Raw genomic sequence first — 18,266 nt, 5'->3', positions numbered from 1 at the left:
TAGCCTCTTCCTTTGCAGAATGGCAGAATGAAAGATGACGCCTAAATTTCGCCAAAAAATCTCGAGATCGGAAACCGTTTGGAGAAATAGAGTTCATCTTGATTTTCCCGAACGTTCAGAGAAATAGTCACGTCGATAATTGTGATATTGTTCTTTTTTTCCACTTGTCTATGTATTGATTCCTCCAACTCAAAAACAGGAAAAATGAGCGTTCATCGAAAAGACATATCCGCAATCTTCATTTAGACCTTGGCCTCGAAACTAGATCTATGATAAATGCCTGTCTGTCTAGACCTAGACCAAGGCCATAGATCTAGAATACCTAAGTATACTCTGAGCCAAGAGAGGGTGCTGAAACTTTCCGAAATCACAAAAGATTTCCCCTACCGGGTTTCTATACTTTGTGACTTTGTTCCTGGTTACCGGGTCTGTATACACTCCCAATTAAAAAATATTTTTTGTTTTAAGTTTACATACTTGGTTGGAGAATAGGCTTCATGACTACAGGCGGCACAATGCCATAGCTGCTCCTCCCTCCCCTCCAGGATCCATGAAAGGGTCTCTGCCTGCTAATCGTGCCAGTTAACAGCTGGTTGGATATTCTTCTGGCTTTTCCACGCAGGCTGCTTGTCTCTCCCTGACCCTCTAGAAACACCAGCTTCCCTTAGACAGATCATTATCATTGTTCATTGTGTGTGAAGTGGTGCCTACATCCTCTCTGTGGCCGTTGAACCAGCACTGTCAATGCTGACATGACTGTTGGTGGATCTAATTGCATGATGCCGCCAATCTCAGCCTGCAGACTACCCTCTTTAAATTTTGGTGTTTCAGAGCATTTAAAATTTTGTTTAGGAGGTTTGCATGTAACGCTTTAAAGCGTAGGTGGTGTACCTCTGGCAAGCATCATTTTCCCCCTTCTCTATCCTGAAGCCGAGTGTCATGCCTTGAGATTACCCCCATCCTCCCTCTTCAACACTTGTAAACATGAATTGTCTGTATTTTTTTACGAATAAGTGGCTATTCCCTCCCCCCCTTCCAAGTGGACACAACTCTAATTCTAGGTCAATATTACTCATTTATTTCTTGTTGTTACAATGAAACCTTACAGTTAATTAACAAATTTTAACATTCAGTCATAGTCATGGTCACTCTGTGTGTGTCTGTGTGAATGTGCGTGTGAGTAAATGTTTGCACGCAAAATTTCTTGCCTTAAAATTACGAGATAATTGACTTTTGAGGATTAGTTTGTCAGACATGAACAAAACCCCCCCCCAACAACCCTGTAAGTTTCTAAAACAGGGGATTAAATATCCCGTAAGATAGAAGACCAAAGGGTGAAGGAATCCCTTAAGTTGGTCTGAAAAGTGAAGCCCTGCGAAGTGACTATTCAGACTCGAGTCGGATTAGACAAAAATAATTATATTCGGACCCTGAATTGAGACCAGCATGACGTCCGTTCCGACTTCTGACCCTTGTTCCTAAATATTTTCAGCTTTTATGAAAAATTTTTGAATTATAATGATGACAATCGAGACGTGAGCTTTAATATCCAATTACTAGATCAATCTAAACTGGCCCTCCCTGCATCATTAGTATGAACATCCAAATTGAGTTGACCTTGCTGGGGGCGAAGTTAATTATGTCAATTAATGAGATTGCGCCCAGCGATCACGCACTCTCGGCTTGCTGGGGGAAGAGGTGTTGAGAAGAAGCGACGGCTGTCGATTTTGTGGGATATGGTTTGAAAAAAAAATTAATTACAGAAAAACTATAACACACAACAAAAATGAAATTAAATATGTGGAAAGACAAATGGTGGTGGAAGTGATAATGATGCTGTAGGTTGGTATGGTTGTGGAAAGACCCTGAGTTGTCGGTTATCGTGTACTTAGACATTGCCATTGGGCAATGAGAGTGTAGTCTTTTGACTTGTGACACAGTACTAGTAGGTAATTCTAGTTCTAATTCTGGTTTTACGTAAAATCCCCCAACGACAGTTATATTATTTATAACCTCCTTACACTCACATTGCTCACTTTGAAGCCGAGTCGGAATAAATAAAACTTTTTTTTTTCGGACCCGAATCCAAATAGATAAAACCCGTATTCTGACTTGAATAGATAGAAAATCTAATCAGACTCGAGTCCGAATAGAGCTGGCCTTTAGGTCATCGAAGAAAAGTATTTTAATTTTAAAAAGTAATGATGATATCTGACATGTTTTTCTCTATCTAGCATCTACGTTTGTAAGTTTGTACTTAATATACACTGAGCAGATAGATTTGCTCTAACTTCCCTTTGCAATGTTAATAGTGTCTACTAAAACGAAAATTCCTTTTTGTTATGCTTAGTGTTAGTTTTTCCAGACAGATTGACTGTCTATACCTGCTTGACGGTGCTATCTTTACATGAACTCTTTTTTTTTTTTCAATTTCACATGGCCGGGACAAAATTTTATATTATTTAGTGACTGTGTGAAAAAACTGTTGCATATGAATGCCAATTTTGTTTTTACCTTTAATGACGGTCTTATCTTTTTCGTTTGGATAGTCTCAGAAATCTGTATGAAAAAGAAAGGGTTATTGATAACTTTAAACTCCCTCTCTCTTTATATCTTTTTTTTACTGTCCATGCAGTATGGCTATATATATCTCTTTGTTTCAATTTCCTTTTTTCCCCATGTTGACAGACTGGTGTGAGAGAAGTAGTCGCCATCAAATGTGTGTTGAAGAGCAGCCTTAATAAGGCATCAACAGAAAATTTGCTTACAGAAATACAGCTGCTAAAGAATCTTAAACATGAGCACATTGTATCTCTCAAGGATTTTCAGGTTTGTCATATATTTAAATAGCTTTTCAAGTTTTGCATATTTTTGAATGAATAACCTTTTTAAAAAATGGGAAACTGCTGACAAATTCAGTAAGAGAGTAGTCCTTTGTCATTCTAAAGTTCCTGTTTATTGTTTCGCCCCTTTTCATTTTTGTTGTTTTGTTAATTAAGTGTGTTAAGCTTCTATATTTGCCATATATATATAATATTATGATCAAATGTCGTGACTTGAATGTCACAGGATACTACTGTTGGTTATTGAAGGTTTCTCAGGTGCAGAAGAAGTTACAACATTCAGGTTCTTTTACAAAGTTGATGGTGAAAGGTGCTTGAAGTTTTTATTTGAATGAGATTTTACTTACTTTACTTTTACTTTTTATGTCCTCATATACTGCAAGGTATCAAGGAGGGATGTAATTGTGGATTGTCGCCAAACATGTTGCTTTGTGGATCATTGTTCTGTGCCTTTGAAGGGTCTCTTTGAATCCATCGATCTATCTTTTCTTTGGTTTTTCAATTTGCTTTGAAGCAATTGAATCGCATTTGTAGGCCATTGAGGCTGGCTGTTGTGGCCCCATTCTCATAGTGTGTCCAAACCACTTTATTTGTTTGGTTTTTTTTAAACATATTTCTTGCTCGATTGAGCACTCTTTTGTTGTCTGATGTCTTTATTTCTTTGTAAAGAATGAGATTTTAATTCCAAAATGTCTTTTCAGGGATATTCAGGTTACAATTTTTGTGACTGAAAAAAATGTATTTATTACTTTTGTTTGGTCATGCTCTTTGAAGATTTCTGTCTTGTGAATTTTGTGACTTTTAACATTTCTGCGGTTGCTCTTAGATTAATAATTCAACCTTTTCATCGACTAATGTTTTGCCAGTGGGACAATAACTACATATACCTGATAATGGAGTTTTGCAGCGGAGGAGATTTGTCACGCTTTATTCGCAGCAAGCGGGCATTACCTGAACACATTGTGAAGAGATTCTTACAACAGATAGGTAGGACACTTTCAAACTGATATTGTTTTTAAGAAACATTATTTTTTACATCTCTACTTTAAAAAAAATTTGTTTGAAGTATTTGTGTCTGCCCTCAATTGTTGCAGTTATTAAAGGACTTTAGTGCACTCAATAACTCATTATGGCTGTTTACCTTTGAAACCAAGACCTTGGCATGTCCCAAATCCCTGTCGTTGGACTAAACAAATGTTGTTTATTAGGCCCAGGGCCACCTGCCTTACAAGATTATTGAGAAATAAGCCTTAAGCTTATTAACTGACCTTTCTAGTTCAAAAGAGTAAGTCTCTTACTATTTTGATGAAAAATATAACTGCCTTAGTTGCCAGATTCATTGGTTTGGATGAAATCATCTGAGAAGAGAGGTTTTTTTACCCCCCCACCCCCTCTTTTTTGTTGTATCTTTGCTTATTTTCTTGAGCTCATCTTGACCCAGGGCTTTGAGTGTTTTATTCAGTGCAATGTTCTCTGAATGAAAATTGACAATATGATAAATATTTGGTGTCATTTTGCAGCATCAGCCATGAAGTTTCTTTGGGACAACAATGTGGCCCACATGGACCTCAAACCCCAGAACATTTTACTCACATCAAGCTCCAGTCCACAAATCAAGTTGGCAGGTGAGTCAACTCTGTTACTCTACTCCGTTCATAATAGGAAAAAAATTTCATTTGTCTAATATCTTTTCAATTGAATTGCACATTTTTAGACGATTTTTAATTATTTCAGAAATTTTTCTGTTGTCATGCCTGGGGGAGGACTTTGACAATCTATTTCCATACAACGGATTGGTGTTGTTTTTTTCTGCTAAAACTACGGTACTTTTTTGTCGTCTGGGTTGAGGCTGGGCAAAATTTTTGCTTCAGGGTCAAGACCCTCAAATCTGGGCAAATAATCATGTGTAACCTTTTTTTTTTCACATCCTTATTGTACATGTAAAATCGTTTGAAAAGAAAGATAGCTGTTCAAATATATACTTATGCTGACATGTCCTGATTATTCGCTTGATGATAGATTTGTGATTAGACAATAATGTTTTTGTAACTTATTCTGTTTTAACATTTTAGATTTGCCAACCATGTAAACTATGAAACTATTATTTGTTGCTGTTTCTTTCTGTTTTAGATTTTGGATTTGCCAAACATCTGTATGATGGTGACAACTTGCATGTGATGAGAGGTTCCCCACTCTACATGGCGCCAGAGATTATCTGCCGAGGATCTTATGATAACAGAGTTGACCTGTGGTCTATAGGGGTCATATTATTTGGTATGGCTGGATGATAACAGATAGTGGATATCTCAAATTTCTATTTGCTGGCTTGTCCTTTCTATAATTTCTTTCATGATTCACAACTTTTGTTTGCCTTACTTTACTGGTCACAATAGCTGGAATTTAGGAGCTTGATATGAAACTGAGTGAGCATAGTCACACAAAATCTGGTTACATGTCCAATCTGTACTCAGGAGGACTGAACTAAAGGGAAAATGCTTCTTTCTGTACATGGGACTCTTAACTTGATCTGCACTTTTTTTAGATGAAAGTTAGTTTTTCTAAAGAGTATGTTGATTTTTCACCCACAGGTATCAAATGTTTGCATGAGAAAGACAAGATGGAAATGAATGTAAATGCTCCTTGTTTTTAGTTTTAGAGATAATAGGTCATCTGAAAATGCGTGGCACATATAGCATATCATCTGCACTTCTTGATAGAGCTAACATTTTGAGCCGAAAGTTTTGAGAATAACAGAGATGTTGCTTGTTTGAAAACATGGTAAAATTTTCCGCATCAAAATATTGATACTGTCTGGTCACATTTATTGAAAGTGCTCCCCCCTTGTTTATTTACAGAGTGCCTGTTTGGGAAGCCTCCATTTGCTTCTAAAAGTTTCAAGGAACTTGGAGAGAAAATATGGGATCAAAAACCTGTAGAGGTTAGTATACATGGTTTGCAGTGAAATACAGACAGATAGTTAATATAGTTGAGGAAATTTAAAAAATAAATTACATGATATATCTTTTACAGTCATATAATCTGAAAGCTTGAAGTATTTGAACACATTTTCATGAACAGATGAATCACGTTTGTGATTGTCATTCACAGTGGGACTGTTCTAAATTGATAATTGTTCCATCAAAGATGTTGGTAAAAACGCTTTAGGTTGAAGAGGGTCAGAACTCTTTGAGAAACTTCGCTTACTGGTCCTAACACACCTGTATTTTTACCCTTTTAAATCCAGTCTTGTGTGTTGGCCTTCTACGGGAGGTATTTATTAACTCTTTATCTCCGGCAAGCCGCTCCCAGCGACTTGCGGTCGTAACCACTGCCGGTAAGCGGTTCGAGTACATTCCTTTACGACGTCTTCAACATCAAATTAATTTTCGGCAGTTGCCAAAAACAGTTCTCTTTTATCGGGATTTCATTTATTAGATGAAGAACTATTAAAATAGGTTTACTTATTTTGATTTAATCACAAATTTAGTGACGATTTTGTCATTTTTAGATTTAGTACCAAAAACGGGCCCCGGCATAGTAGGTTTACCCTCCCACGGAGATAAAGAGTTAATGTACCTGGGTACTCTCATTTTACATCTTCAAATTTCCAGATTCCTGCAGGCTTTGATGTATCTGGAAAAGCGAGAGATCTCACACTCCGTCTGTTACAAAGACAGCCAAGGGACAGAATCACATTCGAAGAGTTCTTTGCACACCCATTTGTTGATATGAAACACATTCCTTCAAAAGACTCTCTGCCAAATGCTGTGAGTACCAAGAATTTGTCCTTATTAGCTGTGTCACCCTAATTTTTTTGTTTTATTTGAAATCTATTTTAATTGTGGAGTATATAGGGGAATGACCTTTTGAACCCTGTTAGATGCGTGACCATCAGTATAGTTGCTTTCACTTTTTTATGAGAAGAGTCTATTAGAGGATAGCATTGAATAAGTAAAAAAAATTATGGTAACAGAGCTGCTGGCTATTACATAACATTGTATTTGATACATTTTCAAGGGTCAGAGAACAAAGATCCATATTAATGCCCCAAAATAGATACAGTATCCTGTGTTTTATAGTAGTGCCCCTCATGGACTTGCTGATGCTGAAGAGAAAGTGTGAACTTTATGACTGGATTTACAAATGATAATGAGAACAATGCCCATAAGTGAATAAGAGTTGTGTCCATTTCCATATTTCACACCTCTGTTGCAGGTGCATTTTGAATAACTTGAATCTGTTGAAAACTTGAATTTATGGAATGTAGAAAAGTGTGTGTGGAGGATATCAAGGATCTTTTAACTTGTGCCACCATTTTGACCCGATTTGTTGATAGAGTGGGGGTTGTTTTTGTTTGTTTTGTTGTTGTTGGGGGGTTTGTGGGGAGGGGGGGAATTGACAGTCATATGAGTAATGGACCTGTGAAACTGTTCCTGTGAAATTAATCTATTTAGACATGCACAGTTTGTTGCATTCGAATTCAAACTTATATTTCAGCTTTTGACGGTGCAAAGAAGACTACGACAATTAGTTTTGTTTGTGGAATAGATTTTTAAAAGAATATTTGTACTAAAATGTCCTAGTTAATGGAACAGAAGTAGCAGTTGGCACCACTCATAAGGTTTCTTCTGGGTTTTTTGCAGGTTGAAACAGTGTCTAAAGCGATAAATAAAGACAATGAAGGAGATTATAAATCAGCAGTGCGGTTATACTGTGAGGCTTTGGAGTATTTCATGCCTGCTATACACTGTGAGTTTGTTTTTTTAACTTAATATTCAATCAATCTAATATCATGTATTTTTTATATCATTGTTTTATCACCTCTTTTAAATACTGCATGTAACACAATGGAGTTTGCTTTAACTGAAATCGGCTGGACCACCGCATTTTCTTTGGTTTTGTTGAGTTTTTAGTTTAGAGAGGTTGCTCAAATTGGAGTAAAAATTTGGAGGATTTTATTTGCTTTCGTTTTGCCACTGTGTTCAGATGAACCATGTTTGATTTAAGCAAACTCTACTGTAGTTGTTTGGGAGGAAGCTCAACCTCTCAAAGATGATTGCTCTGCTGTCAGGCCCGTGGATGAAATATGATTGCTCTGCTGTCAGGCCCGTGGATGAAATATGATTGCTCTGCTGTTGCCTTAGTGCTCAGCAGCTGAGGTTCATCTTCTTGCTTTTGTAACTGCCTCAATTTGCTCTCAGTTGGGAGTTATGGCTTCTGTAGCTGTTTTGGTGACATAAGACAATTGTTATTTGAGGACATTGTCAAGTTTGATTGATATTTGTGTTGAGAAATGTCTAATGTTACTTATTCAGATCATAAAAAATGGAAAATAATAACAAAGTGTATTTGTTGAGGAAACGGATGTCATTTCTAAAAGATTATTATAACTGTTATGTAAATTTATTGTCTTCTGTTTTCATTCATCAGATGAAAAGAGCACCCAGAAAAAGGAGTCATTAAGAGCAAAGGTATGTCTCCACAATGTTTTAGAATTAATGTGTCTTGAGCTAGCATTTGGTACAATTGTTGCCATTGCTCCATTTCCCCTTTGCTGTAAGGGCTCAGTCCTACATCAGAATATCTGGAATTATTTCAGTTCATGTCTTAATGTTGTTTGCTTCATGTTTGTGATATTTTTAAAAAAAATTGTTTTGCTTTTGCATGGGGAGTAACGAACTGTTTATTTTTTTTGTGTCGTTTTGTAAAAACAATTAACTAATTTTGTTATTGCTATATGATGTAGATGTGCTTTTGCTTTGTGTTTTTGTATCACAGGTGAAGGTCTACATAAACCGTGCTGAGACACTTAAGCAACTGATGAAGCCACACTCAAGTTCCAGACCACCGAGACCGCCTCCACCCATGAGCCCTTACAAAGCGTCCCCCACCAGTAGTAATAAATCCACTTCAAAAGACTCGCCCCATCATTCGTCTCAGAAGTCTAAGTCTCCAGAAACATCACCAGAATCAAAAGCAGTCCCATCGGCTTCCAAGACGCCCAAACCAGATTTGTTGTCTGACCCTGTGGAGAAGTCTTCTGCAGATGGGTCTCCAGGGTCCAGACCTGAAGAGAATACATGTGCGGAGTCGTCCCCACCTGGTGCAGTCAACAACTCTCCATCCTCTACCTCCCAGTCGTTTGCCAGATCCATGTCCAATGATGTGCTGGAAGAGCTCAGTAAGTTTTTGTCTCCAACTGAATTGAAATATGAACAGTTCTCTTTCACATGTTTGTACAGAAACAAGATTTTATGTGAGGTTCATAAGGCAAATTTGTAATGAAGTAGACAGGCAGGCTTTGGAATATGTGGAATAAGATATGGCTACCAGGATGTGGCACTTAGAGCAAAGTTGAAGGTTATACAATATCTCCGTTTATGGTCCGGGTTCGCTTAAGATTCTGCTGTTTTAAGCTAACAGAATTTTTACTACACGAAAGTCACCCCTAAGGTCCTAAGATCCTGCACTGAAGGATTACATTTGGCCAAGATCCTGCATTCCAGATAATAATCTAGGGTATAAAAAGTCGGGCAGGCACCGCTGATCAACCAAGCAGACAAAATTTGGGTAATTTTACTGCTCATGAATGTGATCTCTGCTCCATTGTAGATCTCCATGAAATGGTAGGCCTACAATGTTTGCACCAAAAGGGATCTCACCAATATGTGAACTCGTTTACACATTTGTTTTCCCCAAACATTGCTCTCGCATCTGAGCTCTCCACTTGAACTTACATCTCAAGCTGGGTGGGTAGGACTATCAATTCCACAACAACACTTCGGTGTTTTGTTGTTTTTTTTAACCATTGCAGCAGTTGTCTCTGCTCATGAATTTGCCAGACTGTCTTAATTTGAGTTGGTCCGGTCCAAGGAAATTATAAATTATTCTAAGGCCCTTAACACTTTCCATCCACGCAGCACGCAGAGCACACCACCTTTGTCCCCTCATGCCAGAGTACAGATGAAGTACATCTGTACTATACCTGTATCTCAGCAAAAATACCCCGACCATTATGAAATTTTCACCAAATTGAAAAAATTGAACATGATGATTACATCATCATCATTGCCTTTTTCACCCTGGATCAGGATATGGGCTAAGAAAAAACACTTTCCACCTTTCCCTATCCTGGGCGAGTCGCTTGATGTCACTCCATGTCTTCCCACTTTTCTGTACATCCATTTCCGTGAAAGTTAAAAAGTTTTCTAAAATATTAAGAAATAATGGAAATAATCAGTTTTTTGCTTCTCCTGTAAAATTTTGTCAGTGGCGCTTAGGGGGTGTATGCACGACGGCAACGATATTGCACTCATGCTTCTTAATACTTTGCTGTCACTTTGCTCATATTGGGCCTGTGAAAATGTCCGTTCGGGTCACCTGGCACAGTTCTGCGCCGGACCCGAGAAGTCCGTTGCAGTCACTCTCCAGACTGGGTGACCAGATGGGGTATTTTGTACTGTGTGACTGCAAAGTGTTAAGGGTTCCTTATACTGTAATAAGCATGTTATAGGCACTACAAGCATAGTGAGTCTTTTCATTGATATCTGTTTGAGACCCAGTACAATTTTTTTTCCGTTAGCAAATTCTGCAAAATTGGTACCGGTACATTTTTGATATTTTCAACATTGTTTTGTTATGTGGGTTTAGCTTTTTTTATGAGTATGTTAAGTCCTCCAAGATATAAAATTTTGTAATCAGAAGTCACTGAGTTGTAAACACTGTCTCCTCACTGAAATGCCTTTAATGTGTCCAGCATATTGCAACAAAATGGTAATTTAACTTTTTTTCCCAGTGTCTCTTTGCTCTGATTCTCAAGAGCTCATGGCAGTGCTGAAACTTGTGAATGCTGCCATCTTAGAGGTAATGTCAGAACCATTGTTTTTTATGCTGTTGACTCAGTTCACAATATGTTGCAAGAATATTATTATCATGCTCTCACTCAGCAATAAGTTTTAGGGGGGGTGCTTCTAGCAGTTTCTACTTCTCTCTTAAAGTTTAAAAAGAGTGATCCTGTATAGTCATGTTTCCCCCTGAAAGCTTCCACAACTCCACAGTAACTCCTTTGACAAGAATGTTCAGTCTGATTTTTATCATTTTAATCTCTTGGAATACATACAGTATCTTAGCCTGTTGCAAATAGTTCTTTCGTTTGCGTATTTGGCCTCTATCAGCTGTCAAGTACTTGTGTGTCACTGGGTTAGCTGAGGAAAATAAGTTTTAGTACATTTTGTAAGAATGAAACTTTAGGAATCAAACTCACAACTTTTTTATTCTAGTCCAGCACATAACTTCTTGACTCCTCCTTTTTCACCTACAAGGCCACACATTGACTTGGAAATTTTTCGCTCGTCACCTGGTTGCGAAGTATGGTGAGCGGGCAAAAATCACCTCGTCTGCACACTCACAGCTGCATGACAAGGAGAAATTGTGTATGTCGTCTTGCATTTTCCCGGCCCAAAGGATTACCATTGTGCTGATGTTTGTCTCTTGATTGTACACCAATAAATTGTTCTCAGCATGTTTGTCATTTGCAGCATTAGTCTTTTCGTGTGTTGTTTGGCTTCATTTCTTTTCTATTAGGTTTATCTCTCCGTCAATGATCTCTCTTGTTCTGTTTCCAGTCTGCCTTGTTTAAATTTTTTTTCCTTTTTTAGGTCTCCTTTTCAGTGCAATATGTTGTCTATCTATTCTCTTCGTTTATTTTTTACAATAATATATATTTATAATTGGGGTGGGAAGGGGGAGTTGAAAGCGAAATAAGGAGGTTGGCATATTCCTCACTTTTGAATATAATTGGCACACTGGTTGTTATTATCGTGTCATTTCATGAACTATGACTCAGACCCAACCGCCAGAGTTGATTGTTCCTGCTTGGAAACTAAATCTATCTGTCTTCATGAATTGTTATTGGTTATAGCGGGAAGTACATTACAAACTGTCTTTATCATTGTTTTCAATGAAAATTTTATATTTCTAATCTTACCCATCTGTTTCCAGGAACAAGAGGAGAATTATGAAAGCTGCCTTCATCATTATGAAATTGCTTTGGGAGCAGTGCTGAAGATTTTACCAAGTGAGTTCGTTATATAGATGCTTTTGCAAAAATTTATGGAAACTGGGAGAGAAAATTTAGAACTCTTTCCTCAACAATGAAATTCAAATTTGCAAATATTGTCTTAACTGATTCCGTCCATGATTTTTTCAGGCTCTGGACAGCATAATTTTCCCTGTTCAGTTTTAGACCTGGGGTGCATCTATTTAATGCATTACTGTGAAGCTCTAAGTTACTCTAATATGTATTGTCATATACCAAACTGATGGGAATAAATAGAAGAATCTGTTTATATTAATAACAATGACCTATAATCTGTTTGTATTGCATTTTCCTTCTGACAAAAACGAATGAGAAAAAAAAATTGCGCAACAGCTCTTCGAAAATTTCGACTTACCGCATTTTCTCAGCTCTACGAGTCCTTATAATCCATAGGAATCAACACAACATTGTAGCGATATCACCCTAGCACACATTTATGCAAGAATTTCACAAATTTAGTTGAATATCTTTCTTTGAAGAGCCCTTTTATTATACCAGGCTCCGTGTTGTTTACTCTAAGATCTAGCCTACGTCGCGACAACAAAACAACGCTCAGAGATTGAGGTCAGGTTTGTTTACAAGTTCTACTTCCTTTCGACTACTTAAAAAGTAGGAACTATGTTAAAAAGTGCACCTTTGCTTCGGATTTCGTTGAGCCGCTCACAGTGGCCGAATGGAGGCAGCGGAAAAACTCCGAGCCGCTCTCAGCGGCCGAATGGACGGAATCAGTTAAGAGAAGGATTACTATGATGTGTTGTCTAATCACAAACATACATATGTAGTTATAGATGGTATAGCTCTCTTCTCTCCCTTCACTGCCACAGCCCGCCACAGTTTCTGGTGTGTCAAGCAGGGTTATTCTCGGCCTAAAGGTGAAATGGTTTAACTCTTTGATTTCAGATCACCACTTAAGTGGTGTTTTTGTTCCACGTTTCAGCAGATGGCCACTTTGGGGGGTATTGATTTCATCGCCTGGTCTTATGCTACATTTACGACCTGTTTTCACCCACATTTTGATTCTCCATATAATTTTAAATAGCTTGAGTGCTCACACTAACAAAAATATCAATATAATTTGACTGAAATAAAGCCATTGTAAGGTAACACCCCCAAATTGGGTGCATAAAATAGAGGAATCACTTGCATACTGAAAGAGTTCTTGTTTTTCGGCAGTTGATTTAGAATTTTAGCTAATGCTCACAGGACTTGATAGTGTTAGGTTGTGGGTTCATTTTGTCTCACAACTCAAGCTTTAAGTTGGCTAAAAGCTGATTTGAAGAGAATATCATGAAGTGAATCCTTTAGATTATAACAAGTCTGGTTGTCCTTTGATCTCCCTTTTGATCATATGTATTTTTTCAATTATGTTAATTTATTATTATTGTTATTTGTTACAGGTAATTGCTAATCAATATGTAAAAAAAAAAAGGGCTTATTTCATTGTAATGTGTTTTTTTAGGGTCTGAGTATGCAAGGCCCTTTTTTTTTCATATCCGAAATATGTATTCCCTTTTTTCTTGTATTGCTCCATACTAACTTGCCTATGTTTGAGAAAAATTATGAACTTTCAAGACCAGATTTGCGAATAATGAGAATGAAGTCCATTAGTCAATTGGAGAGATCTTTTGCTGCTGGTCTACTTTAAATAGCTTGCATTTATTAAATGCAAAAAAGTGTGTGTGAAGGGTGTGGAGGGCAGTTACTTGGCCAATGCCCTTTGCCCTGACCTGCCATATGGATAGAGTCTGTTATTTAGTTTAGAAAAGTGGACAACTATGGTTATATTTACTAACTTTATTTTTCATGACCTTCGCCAGATGAGCCAAAAGGAAAGAGAAAAAATCTCATCAATGCTCAGGTCAGTTGTTGTTGGATTTTTTTATGCATCAGTTGAATGCCGAGAATCAGACTTTCATTATTTCTTCAGCAATTTTTTGTGTTTGTTTTATTCTGTGGAAATGCTTTGCTTTAAGAATGGATGTAGATCATTAAAGAGAGAATTCCATTACAGAAGTGTTTTGATTTGTATTAAGCATGTTTTGGGGGGTGGGGGGGGGGGGGGGGGAAAGGGAAAACCTTGCTCAAAGGCTAAAACGGAGATGGGACTATCCGCTAAACCATGATGCGGATTTCAGGCACCACAACTTCTGCACACTCAACTGCTGTCTTCATTTCGCCTCCGAGTTTGTAGAAACCAAGCCGAAATATAGTTCTAAAATATAAAATTAATTTTGATGTGTGAGCATCAGCAGGAGGGTTGTTTATCATTGGCACATGCTGTTGAAAGCATTATGGAGAACTAAAGGTTTTTAACACATTTGTCTGTGCAAGGTCACTTGCGTACTTTCTCAAGATAACTTTCTCAAGATAACTAGTGCACTTTAGCTGTCTTCAGGTTACATAATTCTCTTTATCACAAGCATGTACTCCTTGATTCTAGGTGGTGAAATGGATGGATAAAGCTGAACAGATCAAGTCCTACCTGGAAGTGCTGAATCTGAACACTCAGGATACCTCTGTAGAAGATGAGGAGGAAGAAAATCTTTTGATGAGTAAGTTCCCTCCTGTGTCTGCTGCACGTCAAAGTGACTCCCGCATTTCTTCACTCCACTCTATGTATTTCATTGTTGTTGCCATTTTTATCAATATTTTCAGATTTATTTATGGAATTTTCAAAAAAAGGACATAAATTATCTTATTGCTCTTTTTTTAGTTTGTTTTTATTTTCTCTTGCTTACAGTTCAAAACATTACTTTTGTTGGTGCTTTTGAACAAGTGTTTTTGATTGTTATTTGTTATGCTATTATGATAGACTTCTTTGTTATAAGTGTTCAAGTCAAAAGTGATTCCAATGATTCCAAGTATTAGCTCAAGTTTTTGTCAAGCTTGCTGTGCTGTAGGGTTCTTGATAGTTGTACACTATAAATTCCACCAGCATGTTCAAACTTTTTGCATGGGGATGAGTGATATTTTAATTTCAAACTCGCCGGTGTGAATGCTGTTGTTTGCTGGTATGGATTGTCTTTTGTTTTGCAGGCGTTTATTATTAAACCATAATGGCTGTATGTGGTATTTTAGACTACAAGAATGTATATGTTTGCTTCAATATGGTCTTATCTTCAGAATTTTTCATAGATTTCTATTAATCAATTTTGATTTTGCTCTTAAAATTTTGTTGGGTTTTTTTTGCATGTTTATTTATCATAGCTACCATTCTTTGTACAAGTTGCCTACGTTAAAGATCCCTTGATGATCTAAAATTGGTAAGAGTAGGCTTCAGCCGCCATGTGGGCAAAATTAAAAATGTCCCACCAATTGAAAATGTTTAATGTGTTTTGCATGCTCATATACCCTATGCAGTTGCAAGCACCGTAAAACACTTACCCCCCAAAAAAGAGCCCAGTGAGACTCTGTTAAAAGTTCTTTTTTTGCTTCTTATGTGCAATGTACCAGGCTATTGGGAAATAAACCCCTGCTTTCCCTTTGTAGTTTATCATGTCTTCTTTTCATGTGGCATGGGAAGCTTGCAGATGGTCAGTGGTTGCTGTGGTGTGGTCTTCTCTTTCTAATTTTTTCAGTATTGTTATGGTCCAGCTCTATCATGGCAAAGTGTTTCTGTTATGCTTCTGAATGAAGATATGTGTGGCGTCATGTTGAAATCAGCAGCTCATCAAAATAATGAAATAAAAAAACCCTGACATTTTACGACCCTTTGGGCAATTATTATTGAATTGTTTATTTTGGGTTCTGCACCTATTATGTCCATTTACGTTGTCCAGTGTAGATTTTACTGAAAACGTGGACCAAAGGCATACAAAATGTAAATTTTCAGTTTCTAAGGACACTACAGTTTTGGAAGTCACCAAACTTCAACACCATTTTCTCACTAATTTTACCTCTGACACCAGACGACCCCCACCTTCACTTGTAAATATCACAAAGATAGATGAGTATTTTTATAAATCAAAAGAAGGGTGAATGAACAGGCTGTATCAAGATTATACCAATAACTCCAAATGCCCAAAAATTGTTGAGTGCCTTTTTCCTCTCTTTTATGACATATGTACTATGATCATCAATTTCACAAACTTTTATTTTCGCTTTGTTGGATGTTTTTTCAAGGTGTCCTAAGCTGCCTTATTCTTTTGTCCTTTGTAAATTGTGTTGTGCTTTTATGACTAATGTTCTGCCCCAGTCACATCATCATAAACATGTTTGTAAAACTTTTAGCCCCATACTGTTGATGATTTTGACTTTCTTTCTCTAATCTGTGTTTTTTAAATCTAAATTGTGTCGAAATATGAGGTTATAAATTATAAAAACTCCTACATTTTAAAACAAGTTTCAGTGTTTGTTATTTTTACCTGTAATCTGTCAATTTTGTAGACTGCCTTTTTATGAAAGACCTGTCCCTCTGGGTATTTTCAGTGGTGGTGATTTTGTTATCTTTGATAATGTTCTGTTTTTGTGTTTTCTACCAGTTTGCATTCTTTATGTTCTTTATTGGTCATAGCAGAAAAAAATTCAATTTGTAGGAGAGAAAGAAAAATGATCCTTGAAGGGAAAGTGTGCTCACATTTATCATCATTACATTTTCGAAAGAACAACTGGCTTCACAACAAATCACCCTCCATATATCAAACAGAATTGACGTGACTGAGCTGTTGTTATGACTTGGCCATTTTCTATTTCAGGTCAGTCTAAACAGTGTTGCGTTCAGTGACATAAGCATGTGAGTCATGTCTGGCAACAATGTCTCTCTAGCCCATCAGCTGTGTGCAGTTGGAGGCTTTGGATTTGAAGTCTTCCTGCCTACTCGTCTGATTCATGGTAGAAGATGTTCTTGAGGGTTGTAGAAGATACACATTTTGGGGATTTGGAAATCACTTGATGGTGTTCTTCATGCATAATGGAATGAACAAACTTGTCTCAGTAACGTAACGTATTGGATTGTTAAAATATTGTTTTAACTTCTGAATTGTACACTTCGTTGTTGCATATTTCAATTAACTGCTTGGTTGACATCAGGGTTTTTATAAATTTCCCTGTTTTTTTTGTGGTTTGTAGGAGGAATGTCTTTCTTTCATTTTGTCAAAGCAATTTTTTAAAATGAAAAATCTTTGTCCAGATCGCACTTTCCTATTCCCATGTTAACAGAGAAAATAGGCAGTATATTTTTAAAAATGAGTGTGACAACTTGGGTGGAAAAGTTAAAAAGTCTTGGGATTTTTTTCTTCTTGTTTACCAGTGTCTCGGTAAACAGTTATAGATGCCAAAAATATTCAGGTCAACACATGAATAGATGCCCTCCCTGTTGTCAATGATGTGTGTAAAGTAGCATAGACTTTCTCATTGTGAGAAGAGCATTACTTGGTGTACTGTGATCTGTACATGAAAATGTAGGTCTTTGCTAGTTTATGTGAAGAAGATTATATGATTTGACCAGTGCAGAATTGCTATGTGGAAAGAATGTGTTTTTGCAGGATTAGTGATTTGTACATGTTCTTCAGTAGCACACTGTTCTTTCTTTGAACTTTCAATATTTTGTTGATCCATTTTCCCAGTATTTTGCTTCTTTGGAACAAAAAAATAGCAAATCTGAGCAATTATACTAGGAGACATTCATGATTTCACTACAGAATCTGTTTGCAGAGTAGATCATAGTTTTGTTATTTGTTGCATTCTGCAAAGCAATGTTCCTTGGTTGTTGGGGGGGGGGTTTTCATGGGTCTATAGTGAACCTATTGTTGGATTTTAGTGTTAATCAAATGAAGTAGTGGGGCTCTCGTGGCCTAGAGGTTAAGGTGTTGGCCTCTCATTCAAAAGGTCCCGGGTTCGAATCCGGTTAGCGACCGAAAAATTTTCTTCTCTAAATTTGTCTCCTTTCACCTCATGTCTGCTCTCTAGCAATGTTCTGTCGTCTCCTCTTTCTGCCCCCACCCCCTCACCTCCTTTGCCCCTTCCTCTAGGCTCCTGATTCTTTCTGCAGCCTTTCTACTGCTACTCCTTCGCTTCTTCTTACTGCTGTCTTTCAGCCACACCCCTGATCTTCTGGTAGGAAAGATCTACACCTAGCCTTCTCGGACAAGGGCGAAAAATCTCGGAGGGCCCGTGTGCAAGTTGCGCACGTTAAAGATCCCTTGGTGGTCTAAAATCGATAAGAGTAGGCTTCGGCCGCCACCCGGGCAAAATTAAAAATTTCCTATTAACTGAAAATATTAAGTGTGTCCCGCGCGCTCATATGACCTTATGCAGTTGCGAGCACCGTAAAACACTTTACAAAAACAAAAACAAATGAAGTAGTGGGGTGCAAGCTGATAAAAACA

The 18,266-nt window shown here is 37.4% G+C and overlaps 1 protein-coding gene across 2 annotated transcripts in view; it reads left to right on the top strand.

The window, feature by feature from the left end:
- The window catches only part of LOC101860722 (serine/threonine-protein kinase ULK3), a 20,541-nt gene extending 3,009 nt beyond the window's left edge, over window positions 1–17,532 (top strand). The window contains exons 2-15 of one of the 2 annotated variants that reach the window (XM_013091398.2): window positions 2,689–2,829; window positions 3,710–3,830; window positions 4,364–4,468; window positions 4,974–5,117; window positions 5,699–5,781; window positions 6,455–6,610; window positions 7,487–7,592; window positions 8,274–8,314; window positions 8,622–9,024; window positions 10,639–10,706; window positions 11,844–11,919; window positions 13,758–13,798; window positions 14,381–14,492; window positions 16,635–17,532. In XM_013091398.2, the coding sequence (XP_012946852.1) occupies window positions 2,689–2,829; window positions 3,710–3,830; window positions 4,364–4,468; window positions 4,974–5,117; window positions 5,699–5,781; window positions 6,455–6,610; window positions 7,487–7,592; window positions 8,274–8,314; window positions 8,622–9,024; window positions 10,639–10,706; window positions 11,844–11,919; window positions 13,758–13,798; window positions 14,381–14,492; window positions 16,635–16,663 (1,626 nt within the window). In that variant the 3' untranslated portion in view covers window positions 16,664–17,532. Of the gene's footprint in view, window positions 1–2,688; window positions 2,830–3,709; window positions 3,831–4,363; window positions 4,469–4,973; window positions 5,118–5,698; window positions 5,782–6,454; window positions 6,611–7,486; window positions 7,593–8,273; window positions 8,315–8,621; window positions 9,025–10,638; window positions 10,707–11,164; window positions 11,276–11,843; window positions 11,920–13,757; window positions 13,799–14,380; window positions 14,493–16,634 lie in introns of those variants that run through there. The other variant, XR_004859522.1, reaches the window with a different exon arrangement.
- The last annotated feature ends 734 nt before the right edge of the window (window positions 17,533–18,266 follow it).

The sequence above is a fragment of the Aplysia californica genome, unplaced genomic scaffold (genome assembly GCF_000002075.1).
Source record: "Aplysia californica isolate F4 #8 unplaced genomic scaffold, AplCal3.0 scaffold00035, whole genome shotgun sequence".
Taxonomy (NCBI): domain Eukaryota; kingdom Metazoa; phylum Mollusca; class Gastropoda; order Aplysiida; family Aplysiidae; genus Aplysia; species Aplysia californica.
Note: the sequence above shows the minus strand (reverse complement) of the source record. Positions and strands in the feature narration are given on the sequence as shown.